The 14,312-nt window shown below is 40.6% G+C and overlaps 1 protein-coding gene across 1 annotated transcript in view; it reads right to left on the reverse strand.

The window, feature by feature from the left end:
- plb1 (phospholipase B1) overlaps positions 1-14,312 on the reverse strand; it is a 120,915-nt gene that overhangs the window by 66,135 nt on the left and 40,468 nt on the right. The window contains exons 7-9 of the mRNA XM_060934831.1: positions 7,230-7,282; positions 7,046-7,133; positions 6,858-6,965 (exon numbers count right to left, since the gene is read on the reverse strand). Coding sequence (XP_060790814.1) covers positions 6,858-6,965; positions 7,046-7,133; positions 7,230-7,282 — 249 coding nt within the window. The remainder of the gene's footprint in view (positions 1-6,857; positions 6,966-7,045; positions 7,134-7,229; positions 7,283-14,312) is intronic.

Genomic DNA, 14,312 nt, shown 5'->3' on the forward strand with positions numbered 1-14,312 from the left:
CACATAACTCACAATGCTCAGACAGAGAACAAGCTGCTCGTCTGTTAGCCGAAAAAACCTAGCGAGTTGAACGTGTCTGTTTTTACTGGCTACTCAACAGGAAGATTTGACCTTGACACTGTGACCTTGATCAAATGTTTCCTTGCTTGGTCTTTGATGTAGATTTGCTGAAGCAATATAAATGAAGTATTTTTCTTTTTAAACAGAAATTTGGATGAAATTAGATTAAATTAGACCATATTTAAAGCTCTGACTCACAGTAAATAGCTGATTGGATATTTAAATCTATTTTTTCTCAAATATTTCATTTGTCCTTTTTTATTCTTTAATTTTTTTTTAGATTTTAATTTTAAAAAATCATTGAAACATTAGTTTTTAAGCCTGGAACTATTTTTTTGCCAATAAAATAAATAAAAATAGATGAACGTATGGGATTATGAATATGAATAGATTTGTTGTTTAGCTTTTTAAAAAATATATTTTATATTATTATATTATATTAAATAATATTTCTATATTATGTTATTTATAATTTTTATATATTTTTTAATATTATATTATATTATATTATATTATATTATATTATCTCATCTCATCTCATTATCTCGAGCCGCTTTATCCTGTTCTACAGGGTCGCAGGCAAGCTGGAGCCTATCCCAGCTGACTACGGGCGAAAGGCGGGGTTCACCCTGGACAAGTCGCCAGGTCATCACAGGGCTGACACATAGACACAGACAACCATTCACACTCACATTCACACCTACGCTCAATTTAGAGTCACCAGTTAACCTAACCTGCATGTCTTTGGACTGTGGGGGAAACCGGAGCACCCGGAGGAAACCCACGTGGACACGGGTATATTATATTATATTATATTATATTATATTATATTATATTATATTATATTATATTATATTATATTACAACCCCAATTCCAAAAAAGTTGGGACAAAATACAAATTGTAAATAAAAACGGAATGCAATGATGTGGAAGTTTCAAAATTCAATATTTTATTCAGAATAGAACATAGATGACATATCAAATGTTTAAACTGAGAAAATGTGTCATTTAAAGAGAAAAATTAGGTGATTTTAAATTTCATGACAACAACACATCTCAAAAAAGTTGGGACAAGGCCATGTTTACCACTGTGAGACATCCCCTTTTCTCTTTACAACAGTCTGTAAACGTCTGGGGACTGAGGAGACAAGTTGCTCAAGTTTAGGGATAGGAATGTTAACCCATTCTTGTCTAATGTAGGATTCTAGTTGCTCAACTGTCTTAGGTCTTTTTTGTCATATCTTCCGTTTTATGATGCGCCAAATGTTTTCTATGGGTGAAAGATCTGGACTGCAGGCTGGCCAGTTCAGTACCCGGACCCTTCTTCTACACAGCCATGATGCTGTAATTGATGCAGTATGTGGTTTGGCATTGTCATGTTGGAAAATGCAAGGTCTTCCCTGAAAGAGACGTCGTCTGGATGGGAGCATATGTTGCTCTAGAACCTGGATATACCTTTCAGCATTGATGGTGTCTTTCCAGATGTGTAAGCTGCCCATGCCACATGCACTAATGCAACCCCATACCATCAGAGATGCAGGCTTCTGAACTGAGCACTGATAACAACTTGGGTCGTCCTTCTCCTCTTTAGTCCGAATGACACGGCGTCCCTGATTTCCATAAAGAACTTCAAATTTTGATTCATCTGACCACAGAACAGTTTTCCACTTTGCCACAGTCCATTTTAAATGAGCCTTGGCCCAGAGAAGACGTCTGCACTTCTGGATCATGTTTAGATACGGCTTCTTCTTTGAACTATAGAGTTTTAGCTGGCAACGGCGGATGGCACGGTGAACTGTGTTCACAGATAATGTTCTCTGGAAATATTCCTGAGCCCATTTTGTGATTTCCAATACAGAAGCATGCCTGTATGTGATGCAGTGCCGTCTAAGGGCCCGAAGATCACGGGCACCCGGTATGGTTTTCCGGCCTTGACCCTTACGCACAGAGATTCTTCCAGATTCTCTGAATCTTTTGATGATATTATGCACTGTAGATGATGATATGTTCAAACTCTTTGCAATTTTACACTGTCGAACTCCTTTCTGATATTGCTCCACTATTTGTCGGCGCAGAATTAGGGGGATTGGTGATCCTCTTCCCATCTTTACTTCTGAGAGCTGCTGCCACTCCAAGATGCTCTTTTTATACCCAGTCATGTTAATGACCTATTGCCAATTGACCTAATGAGTTGCAATTACCTTTAACTTTTCCAGCCTCTTATTGCCCCTGTCCCAACTTTTTTGAGATGTGTTGCTGTCATGAAATTTCAAATGAGCCAATATTTGGCATGAAATTTCAAAATGTCTCACTTTCGACATTTGATATGTTGTCTATGTTCTATTGTGAATACAATATCAGTTTTTGAGATTTGTAAATTATTGCATTCCGTGTTTATTTACAATTTGTATTTTGTCCTAACTTTTTTGGAATCAGGGTTGTATATTATATTATATTATATTATATTATATTATATTATATTATATTATATTATATTATATTATATTATATTATATTATATTATATTATATTATATTATATTATATTATATTATATTATATTATATTATATTATTACCTCCGCTAAGGAGGTTATGTTTTCGGTAGCGTTGGTTTGTTTGTTGGTTTGTCTGTTAGCAACATTACGGAAAAAGTTATGAACGGATTGCTCTGAAATTTTTTCCAGAGGTGTGACTGGGCACAAGTAACAATCCATTAAATTTTGGTGGCGATCTGGATCACCTTCTGGATCCCCGATTTTTTTAAAGGATTCTTGGCAGAGATCTGCGCTCTCCAAGTGCTTTTCTAGTATTATATTTGTATTGCTGTCTTTTCAAACTCTTTTGTTTAAAAAAATGTTAAAGATAATATGTGAAAATAATTTAAATATGTGAAAATAAAAAACAATATACAGTGGTGCTTGAAAGTTTGCGAACCCTTTAGAATTTGCTATATTTCTGCATAAATATGACCTAAAACATCATCAGATTTTCACACAAGTCCTAAAAGTAGATAAAGAGAACCCAGTTAAACAAATGAGACAAAAATATTATACTTGGTCGTTTATTTATTGAGGAAAATGATCCAATATTACATATCTGTGAGTGGCAAAAGTAGCAGTTAATTTGAAGGTGAAATTAGAGTCAGGTGTTTTCAATCAATGGGATGGTAATCAGGTGTGAGTGGGCACCCTGTTTTATTTAAAGAACAGGGATCTATCAAAGTCTGATCTTCACAACACATGTTTGTGGAAGTGTATCATGGCATGAACAAAGGAGATTTCTGAGGACCTCAGAAAAAGCGTTGTTGATGCTCATCAGGCTGGAAACGTTTACAAAACCATCTCTAAAGAGTTTGGACTCCACCAATCCACAGTCAGACAGATTGCGTACAAATGGAGGAAATTCAAGGCCATTGTTACCCTCCCCAGGAGTGGTCGACCAACAAAGATCACTCCAAGGTGGGGTTTACATTAGACCGTATCAGCGGATCATCAGATTAACGTTTTTAAAACCATTAGTGTGCACACAGCAACGCCAATACACGATTCGCATGCACACAGCAACGCCAATACACGGATACGCTCGGCTCCGCAGGCATCCTGCGCTCCAAATCACTCTGCCCTGAACAGCGAGTGCCCTCTGGAGGGTGCGCGCTCCGGCCCTGCGCAGCTCACAGAGCGCGCGAGTGGAGCGCACGAGCAGTGATTCGGGACGGAGACGCTGTGTGTGTGATCTCAGTGCATGTCGGGCATGCGCGTCACTTACCACTTGCAAGTGGAAGGATGGCAAGCCTAAAGACAATCATAACTACACAATGGGCAGTATTTGCATCAGTATTTGCAGTATTTTCATACTTTTATACTCTTTAATGAAAGGTGATACAAGGCGGAAGTCCGCGCCGTTTTTCAGCAGTCGCGTCACATGACCAACGCCAGCGAATCAGGAAGGTGGATGTCACAGTGATGTTGTCCAATGACGACACCAGCTAGAGCTCAGCACAGCGTATCCGCGTATTCTCAATGTTTACACAGCACCGGACCAGACACGATCTGGATTGAATACGTGGACCCTGGCAGATTCCCGTTTCCTGGCGTTTCCAGGCATTTTAATGTAAACAGACAGTGCATCCACAAAGAAAACGAGACAGATATGGTCTAATGTAAACTTGGCCCAAGAGCAAGGCGTGTAATAGTCAGCGAGGTCACAAAGGACCCCAGGGTAACTTCTAAGCAACCGAAGGCCTCTCTCACATTGGCTAATGTTAATGTTCATGAGTCCACCATCAGGAGAACACTGAACAACAATGGTGTGCATGGCAGGGTTGCAAGGAGAAAGCCACTGCTCTCCAAAAAGAACATTGCTGCTCATCTGCAGTTTGCTAAAGATCACATGGACAAGCCAGAAGGCTATTGGAAAAATGTTTTGTGGATGGATGAGACCAAAATAGAATGTTTTGGTTTAAACGAGAAGTGTTATGTTTGGAGAAAGGAAAACACTGCATTCCAGCATAAGAACCTTATCCCATCTGTGAAACATGGTGGTGGTAGTATCATGGTTTGGGCCTGTTTTGCTGCATCTGGGCCAAGATGGCTTGCCATCATTGATGGAACAATGAATTCTGAATTATACCAGTGAATTCTAAAGGAAAATGTCAGGACATCTGTCCATGAACTGAATCTCAAGAGAAGGTGAGTCATGCAGCAAGACAACGACCCTAAGCACACAAGTCGTTCTACCAAAGAATGGTTAAAGAAGAATAAAGTTAATGTTTTGGAATGGCCAAGTCAAAGTCCTGACCTTAATCCAATGGAAATGTTGTGGAAGGACCTGAAGTGAGCAGTTCATGTGAGGAAACCCACCAACATCCCAGAGTTGAAGCTGTTCTGTACGGAGGAACGGGCTAAAATTCCTCCAAGCCAGTGTGCAGGACTGATCAACAGTTACCGCAAACGTTTAGTTGCAGTTATTGCTGCACAAGGGGGTCACACCAGATACTGGAAACAAAGGTTGACATACTTCTGCCACTCACAGATATGTAATATTGGATCATTTTCCTCAATAAATAAATGAACAAGTATAATATTTGTGTCTCATTTGTTTAACTGGGTTCTCTTTATCTACTTTTAGGACTTGTGAAAATCTGATGATGTTTTGGGTCATATTTATGCAGAAATATAGCAAATTCTAAAGGGTTCACAAACTTTCAAGCACCACTGTATTACCATATAAATGTCTTCTTCTTCTTTAATCATAATAATAATAATAATAATAATAATAATAATTGTCCCACATTCCTGTTATTTCTTGGTTTTACATTTAAACTGACAGTAATGATACCATAAATCCAGAATGGCAAACACCTAAGAAGAAAATCGACTCTGCAGGTAAATAATAAATGTTTATGGTACTTTTATGGTGCAATTTGGCTCCAGTTTAAAAGGTCATTTCTTTCCTGTCTTCCTATCCAAGCCTGAATAAAAACCAAGATCACTTTTGTACTGTCAATTTCAGATTATTTTTATTATCATAAACAAAATAAATCCCCCAAATCAGATTTTATTAAGCATGTGATATGTGTATACTGTTATACAGTAAATACAGAATGCCGGTTGAGAATCTTTTAAAGCATACAGTGGTGCTTGAAAGTTTGTGACCCTTTAGAATTTTCTATATTTCTCATAAATATGACCTAAAACATCATCAGATTTTCACACAAGTCCTAAAAGTAGATAAAGAGAACCCAGTTAAACAAATGAGACAAAAATATTATACTTGGTCATTTATTTATTGAGGAAAATGATCCAATATTACATATCTGTGAGTGGCAAAAGTATGTGAACCTCTAGGATTAGCAGTTAATTTGAAGGTGAAATTAGAGTCGGGTGTTTTCAATCAATGGGATGACAATCAGGTGTGAGTGGGCACCCTGTTTTATTTAAAGAACAGGGATCTATCAAAATCTGATCTTCACAACACATGTTTGTGGAAGTGTATCATGGCACGAGCAAAGGAGATTTCTGAGGACCTCAGAAAAAGCATTGTTGATGCTCATCAGGCTCAAGAGAAGGTGGGTCATGCAGCAAAACAATGACCTTAAGCACACAAGTCGTTCTACCAAAGAACAGTTAAAGAAGAATAAAGTGAATGTTTTGGAATGGCCAAGTCAAAGTCCTGACCTTAATCCAATGGAAATGTTGTGGAAGGACCTGAAGCGAGCAGTTCATGTGAGGAAACCCACCAACATCCCAGAGTTGAAGCTGTTCTGTACGGAGGAACGGGCTAAAATTCCTCCAAGCCGGTGTGCAGGACTGATCAACAGTTACCGCAAACATTTAGTTGCAGTTATTGCTGCACAAGGGGGTCACACTTGAAAGCAAAGGTTCACATACTTTTACCACTCACAGATATGTAATATTGAATCATTTTCCTCAATAAATAAATGACTAAGTATAATATTTTTGTCTCATTTGTTTAACTGGGTTCTCTTTATCTACTTTTAGGACTTGTGTGAAAATCTGATTATGTTTTAGGTCATATTTATGCAGAAATATAGAAAATTCTAAAGGGTTCACAAACTTTCAAGCACCACTGTATTTGATTTTGGTTCACTGATTCACTGAATCACTGAATCGTTCTGTCACATTCACTGAATTACTGTATCAGAATTTTGATATCTCGCATGCAACATTCTCCAAGCATCTTAATGTGTCTCATGTGTTTAAACCTGACAGAAGGGTTTGACTTTGTTCAGCACGCTTAATGAGTCTCAAGAGTGATTCTGTGAATTTGACTCACTGAATCATTTGAGGAATCGAAGTATATTGGACTGGATTGCAGGACCACAGTGAAGGTTTCTCCATCGCTCCATTGATGACGCCGTTGCAGGAGGGCACCAAGACTGTCCTGTACACACACACACACACACACACTTGTGATGGCCCTGAGAAATCCATACACCACAGAGAAAGTTGTCCGTAAAATACCTGAATTTTAGCCATAATGATGGCTCTTTCCAGTCGATGATATTTCTGTGTGTCTGCACCGGCAGCACCCTCTTCACACTCACATACTCTATACACACACACACACACAATAAGGTAATTCATTCATTCAAAAAGAAAAAAAACAACGAATATTTTTTTTTTTGGTCAGGAGATGAAGACGTACCTGCCATCAACTCGGCCGCCCCAAACCACAACGTGAACCAGAGTGTGATTCAACTAAAAACAGAATATTTTATTAATTTTACCCCAAAACCAGCATAAAAGGAATACCACTTCTTAAAGTAACACTTTGGCTCAAAAAAAAGGGAGATGTACGTGCATAATTATCCACTGTTTCCAAATAACGCCAATAAGCCAAGCTACATTCGTTGTACATTGGGTTAATGTTTTCTATCTTTGCTTTGCCCTGAGGTTATACGGGTTCACAATGTGGAATGGCATTTAAGTCAATAATAAATAAATAAATCTATGAAATTAATTGTGAAATAAATAAATAAAACTATAAATATATAAATTAATACACACACTATTACTCGACACGAGTTTTGCACATAGGAATAACAGTTCGACAGACATATTTACAAATTGTCCACTTTTGACTGATCATGTCTTCTTTTTTTCCCTTCTCCTTTCATATTCCTTCTTCCTTTTGTCATCTATTTTAGTGCAGGTGTTACACATCAATTTTCTCCACTCAGTCCTGATGGCAGCCTTTCTTTTCCATTCATTGATGACACCTCCACATTTAAGGGCATTTTTACAAGTGTCTTTATATTGTAGTTTTGGCCTTCCAATTTTATGGGTACCTTTTGCTAGCTCACCATACAAAAGAGCTTTTGTAGGCCTGTTTTTGTCCATTCTTGTTACATGTCCAAGCCAACAAAGGCGACTGGCAACCAGCAGGAGTTCTATATCTTTATACTCACCCAACCAGAGAAAGATGTTTTATCCAAGGGACTTAACTTTGCAGTTTCACCAGAGCGGATACCAGTGGTAGACCTCATCACAGCCACAGAGTCAGCCATCAGAAACAACAATCTGACCAACACAGAGGCAGAACAACTTAGACTGAAGATATCAGCTGCTCTGTCCAGTGCGAAAGCACTCCCCTCCAACCTCATGAACCAAGAAAGGAGGGCTTTTACATTGCTTCAAAGAGGCCGGAACATCACCATCCTTCCTGCTGACAAAGGGAGATGCACAGTGGTGCTAAACACAGCAGACTACCACTCAAAGATGAACAGTCTCCTCAGCGACAACCACCTATGAAACCTTGAGGCGGGACCCCACCAGTTGTTACAAAAAAAAAAAGTTGTTAGCTGCCTGCAACAACTAGAAAAGGACCATGCCATCAACCGATCTCTGTTCTACAGATTGTACCCTGGGGAAGCCGTTCCTTTCATATACGGACTCCACAAGATTCACAAGGAAGGAGCTCCACTCAGACCTATCATCAGCAGTATAAACTCTGTCACCTATAACATTGCCAAACAGCTAGCCACCATCCTGGCTCCTCTTGTTGGAAACATGCCACATCATGTCAAAAACTCCCAAGATTTTGCGACTAAAGTTGCAGACCTCAAACTAGACTCAGATGAAACCATGGTTTCCTATGATATCACTTCTCTATTCATCTGCATTCCCACCACAGAAGCAGTCGAATCTGTTAGAAAACGACTCCTTCAAGTCAGCACCTTACTGGATAGAACGAACCTCACCAAGGACCAGATTTGCACCCTGCTTGACCTCTGCCTGACCACCACCTATTTCCAGTTTAATGAAAGTTTCTACAGACAGAAGCATGGATGTGCCATGGGCTCACCGGTGTCCCCTACTGGGGCTAATCTATACATGGAGGAAGTGGAACATAAAGCTTTGACCACTTTTTCAGGAGGTGCTCCCAGCCACTGGTTCAGATATGTGGATAACACCTGGGTTAAAATCAAAACCCATGAGGTGGAAGCCTTCTCTAAGCACATCAATGCATCAATTTCACTCGGGAGGATGTCAGTGGGAATAATCTAGCCTTCTTGGATTGTGATGTACACATTAGACAAGACAGAAGCCTTAGCATCGAGGTCTACCGGAAACCCCCACACACAGACCAGTACCTACTCTTCAACTCACACCACCCACTGGAACACAAATTGGGGGTCATTAGGACCTTGCAACACAGGGCTCAGAACATTCCTACAATAGAGGGAAAAGAGAAGGAGCAGAATCACATCAAGAAAGCGCTTCAGAACTGTGGGTATCCCAACTGGGCTTTCTTCAAAAGCAGAAAAAGGAACATAATGGACAGGGAGGAGAACAAGAACAAATGCAAGAACATTGTCATTCCCTACATTTCTGGTCTATCTGAGAAACTCAGGAGGAACTTCTACAAACGCAACATTCCGGTACATTTCAGACCCAGTAACACCCTGAAGCAGAAACTGGTCCACCCTAAGGACAGAATAGCCAGACACAAACAGGACAATGTAGTGTATGCAATTCAGTGCAGTGAGGAATGCATGGACTTGTACAACCCCGATTCCAAAAAAGTTGGGACAAAGTACAAATTGTAAATAAAAATAGAATGCAATGATGTGGAAGTTTCAAAATTCCATATTTTATTCAGAATAGAACATACAGTGGTGCTTGAAAGTTTGTGAACTCTTTAGAATTTTCTATATTTCTGCATAAATATTGAAGCTTGTGCTAGGACCACATACAGCTAGAAGTAAGTTTTCTGATTACACAGTAACTCTGGATGGCCTTTCTGTTTCTTCACGTGCAGCAGTAAAAGACCTCGGAGTGATTACTGACCCCAGTCTTTCATTCGAAACTCACATTGATAACATCACCCGGATAGCTTTCTTTCATCTCAGAAATATTGCAAAGATAAGAAATTTAATGTCATTGCATGATGCAGAAAAACTAGTCCATGCTTTCGTTACCTCCAGGTTGGATTATTGTAATGCCTTACTGTCTGGTTGTTCCAATAAGTGCATAAACAAGCTCCAGTTAGTTCAAAATGCCGCAGCAAGAGTCCTTACTAGAACTAGAAAATATGACCACATCACGCCTGTCTTATCCACACTGCATTGGCTCCCAATCAAATTTCGTATTGATTATAAAATACTACTATTGACCTTTAAAGCACTAAATGGTCTCGCACCACAGTACCTGAGTGAACTTCTGCTCCTCTATGACCCGCCACGCCTACTTAGATCAAAAGGTGCAGGCTATCTGCTGGTACCTCGTATAGTGAAGGCTACATCAGGGGGCGGAGCCTTTTCTTACAAAGCCCCACTGTTATGGAACAGCCTTCCAAGTAATGTTCGGGAACCAGACACAGTCTCAGCATTTAAGTCTCGGCTGAAAACATATCTGTTTAGTCAAGCCTTGTGTTAATGGTGTTTATGAGGTAAAGGAGTAGATCTGGCGGATCCTCAGACAGAGTGTTTTGGTAAACTGGGATGTATGGATGCTGTCAGTCCCCACTCGCTTGCTCACTCGAGTTTGTTGACGGTGTAGTGGCTGCTGTTTTATGTCCCGGGGCTCCCTCATGCCTGTGTTACCTTCTGGCTCTCTCCTTTTAGTTATGCTGTCATAGTTAGTTGCCGGAGTCCCTGCTTGTACTCGGTGCAATGTGTATACTGTTCCTACTTATTCAGGTGACATTGGGCATACCTAACCACCTGTGTTTTCTTTCTCTCCCCCCCACCCCAAATCTGTCCCTCTGAGTTACATGGAGTCAACAGGAAATCTTTTGGTGGAGACGGTGGGGACCTCGACTGGCTATCGTAGCCTGCAGGGAATCGGCCGTCAGACATTCTGTCGCATGTCCCAGACCCGGTGAAATGTAACTGAATTGTCTTGGCCAGGCCTAAGGGTCCCATCTGCATCTCATCATTGCTGAGGAGTGTGCTCCCATCACCCAATCAAGCATCCAGCCAGAGCAGGTCATGATATATTTTTTACCATATTAACATGCCATTGTGTGTTATGCCTGATGTAAAGACTCTCGTCTCTGCGAGCCTACCACACAGATTTAATACTTGTCATTTTTAGGGCATACCTAACAACGTGTTTTCTTTCTCTCTCTCTCTCTTCCCCCCCCCCCCCCCCCCCCATCTGTCCCTCTGAGTTACATGTTGATCCTGGGATTGAGATGCTGGCCTCTTCTGCCCCTCGGACCTGCTTGATCCATCCTGGTGCCCTGTGTCTGGTCGGAGTTTTATCGCCCCACTCCTGTGAAGGACGGCCCCATGAGGACAGTTGAGGGTTATACCTGTTAAAACTGTTAATATTATAGTCAGGCTGTCTGTTGTTGCCCAAATGAGGATGGGTTCCCTTTTGAGTCTGGTTCCTCTCGAGGTTTCTTCCTCATGTCGTCTGAGGGAGTTTTTCCTTGCCACCGTCGCCACAGGCTTGCTCATTGGGGATAGATTAGGGATAAAATTAGCTCATGTTTTAAGTCGTTCAAATTCTGTAAAGCTGCTTTGTGACAATGTTTATTGTTAAAAGCGCTGTACAAATAAACTTGATTTGATTTGATTTGATAAATATGACCTAAAACATCATCAGAATTTCACACAAGTCCTAAAAGTAGATAAAGAGAACCCAGTTAAACAAATGAGACAAAAATATCATACTTGGTCATTTATTTATTGAGGAAAATGATCCAATATTACATATCTGTGAGTGGCAAAAGGATGTGAACCTTTGCTTTCAGTATCTGGTGTGACCCCCTAGTGCAGCAATAATTGCAAATAAATATTTGCGGTAACTGTTGATCAGTCCTGCACACCGGCTTGGAGGAATTTTAGCCCGTTCCTCCATACAGAACAGCTTCAACTCTGGGATGTTGGTGGGTTTCCTTACGTGAACTGCTTGCTTCAGGTCCTTCCACAACATTTCCATTGGATTAAGGTCAGGACTTTGACTTGGCCATTCCAGAACATTAACTTTCTTCTTCTTTAACCATTCTTTGGTAGAACGACTTGTGTGCTTAGGGTCGTTGTCTTGCTGCATGACCCACCTTCTCTTGAGATTCAGTTCATGGACAGATGTCCTGACATTTTCCTTTAGAATTCGTTGGTATAATTCAGAATTCATTGTTCCATCAATGATGGCAAGCCGTCCTGGCCCAGATGCAGCAAAGCAGGCCCAAACCATGATACTACCACCACCATGTTTCACAGAAGGGACAAGGTTCTGATGCTGGAATGCAGTGCTTTCCTTTCTCCAAACATAATGCTTCTCATTTAAACCAAAAAGTTCTATTTTGGTCTCATCTGTCCACAAAACATTTTTCCAATAGCCTTCTGGCTTGTCCATGTGATCTTTAGCAAACTGCAGATGAGCAGCAATATTCTTTTTGGAGTTCAGTGGCTTTCTCCTTGCAACCCTGACAAGCACACCATTGTTGTTCAGTGTTCTCCTGATGGTGGACTCATGAACATTAACATTAGCCAATGTAAGAGAGGCCTTCAGTTGCTTAGAAGTTACCCTGGGGTCCTTTGTGACCCCACCAACTATTACACGCCTTGCTCTTGGAGTGATCTTTGTTGGTTGACCACTCCTGGGGAGGGTAACAATGGTCTTGAATTTCCTCCATTTGTACAGAATCTATCTGACTGTGGATCGGTGGAGTCCAAACTCTTTAGAGATGGTTTTGTAACCTTTTCCAGCCTGATGAGCATCAACAACGCTTTTTCTGAGGTCCTCAGAAATCTCCTTTGTTCGTGCCATGATAGACTTCCACAAACATGTGTTGTGAAGATCAGACTTTGATAGATCCCTGTTCTTTAAATAAAACAGGGTGCCCACTCACACCTGATTGTCATCCCATTGATTGAAAACACCTGACTCTAATTTCACCTTCAAATTAACTGCTAATCCTAGAGGTTCACATACTTTTGCCACTCACAGATATGTAATATTGAATCATTTTCCTCGATAAATAAATGACCAAGTGTAATATTTTTGTCTCATTTGTTTAACTGGGTTCTCTTGATCTACTTTTAGGACTTGTGTGAAAATCTGATGATGTTTTAGGTCATGTTTATGCAGAAATATAGAAAATTCTAAAGGGTTCACAAACTTTCAAGCACCACTGTAGATGACATATCAAATGTTTAAACTGAGAAAATGTGTCATTTAAAGAGAAAACTTAGGTGATTTTAAATTTCATGACAACAACACATCTCAAAAAAGTTGGGACAAAGCCATGTTTCCCACTGTGAGACATGCCCTTTTCTCTTTACAACAGTCTGTAAACGTCTGGGGACTGAGGAGACAAGTTGCTCAAGTTTAGTGTAGTACCTGACATGCAGAATACCACGGACTACGCCACCCCCTATCTGGGCGGGGGAAACCCCTCAACTCTGCAGTGTGACTGATGCTAAACCTTCCCCGCAAAGGAACAGTTTACAAGAGGCTATGAGCAGTTACTATGAGCAGTTCAAATTTATTACAAATTAGTATAAATACAATTAAATGATGTGAAAGACAGGAACAAGGACAATGGAGGGCAACTGGCTGGGACTCCTCAAAGTAATAAGGTTGGATCAGCACACACAGCTCCCATCTCAGGTGGCCCCAGTGAGAGAGAGGAAAGAGGCAGCAAAACCCACACCACACAAGCATGCACACAGCAAGCACTGCACACACACATGTAATAGCTGTGAATATCACTACAATATGACACACTGTGTTGTATATTACCAGTACACACCAAGATAGAAGTGTCCCCCCTCAGTGCAGCCCCCCACAGAAAGGAGCTAGTCAGGTGCGGATCCGGCCCTGTACAGAGAGAACCTACATAGAGACAAAAGCAGGAGAACAGCCAGCTCCCAGTACAACAATAGACTAAAGTTAAAGCTTACGTACAGTATAACTACGGGGCAATATTTACCCAGGTAGAAACACTCAGGGCAAGTAAATACTGTGGCTATTTGAAGACAGCCAGAGCAGCCAAACAAACAAACAAAACACCACCAAAAAAGGCGTGAACTAACAGTAAAACAGTGACTGGCCTGGTTTTGCAAGAGCGTTCAGTGCTCCCCCACAGCACAGTAACACGGGAGCAAAATGGGACATTCCAATGCAAATCAATGTTTGTAGCCCAACTACTCAATAGGTGGTCAAGTCTTTAAAATCAGGCAGTCACCTCTGTGTCCTCCATGAAGTGGAACACAAAGCACTCACTCTGCATAACAGGGGAACCCAGACACAATGGCAAATGGCAGGAGGAAGC

Source organism: Neoarius graeffei, chromosome 11 (genome assembly GCF_027579695.1).
Source record: "Neoarius graeffei isolate fNeoGra1 chromosome 11, fNeoGra1.pri, whole genome shotgun sequence".
NCBI classification, from domain to species: Eukaryota; Metazoa; Chordata; class Actinopteri; order Siluriformes; family Ariidae; genus Neoarius; species Neoarius graeffei.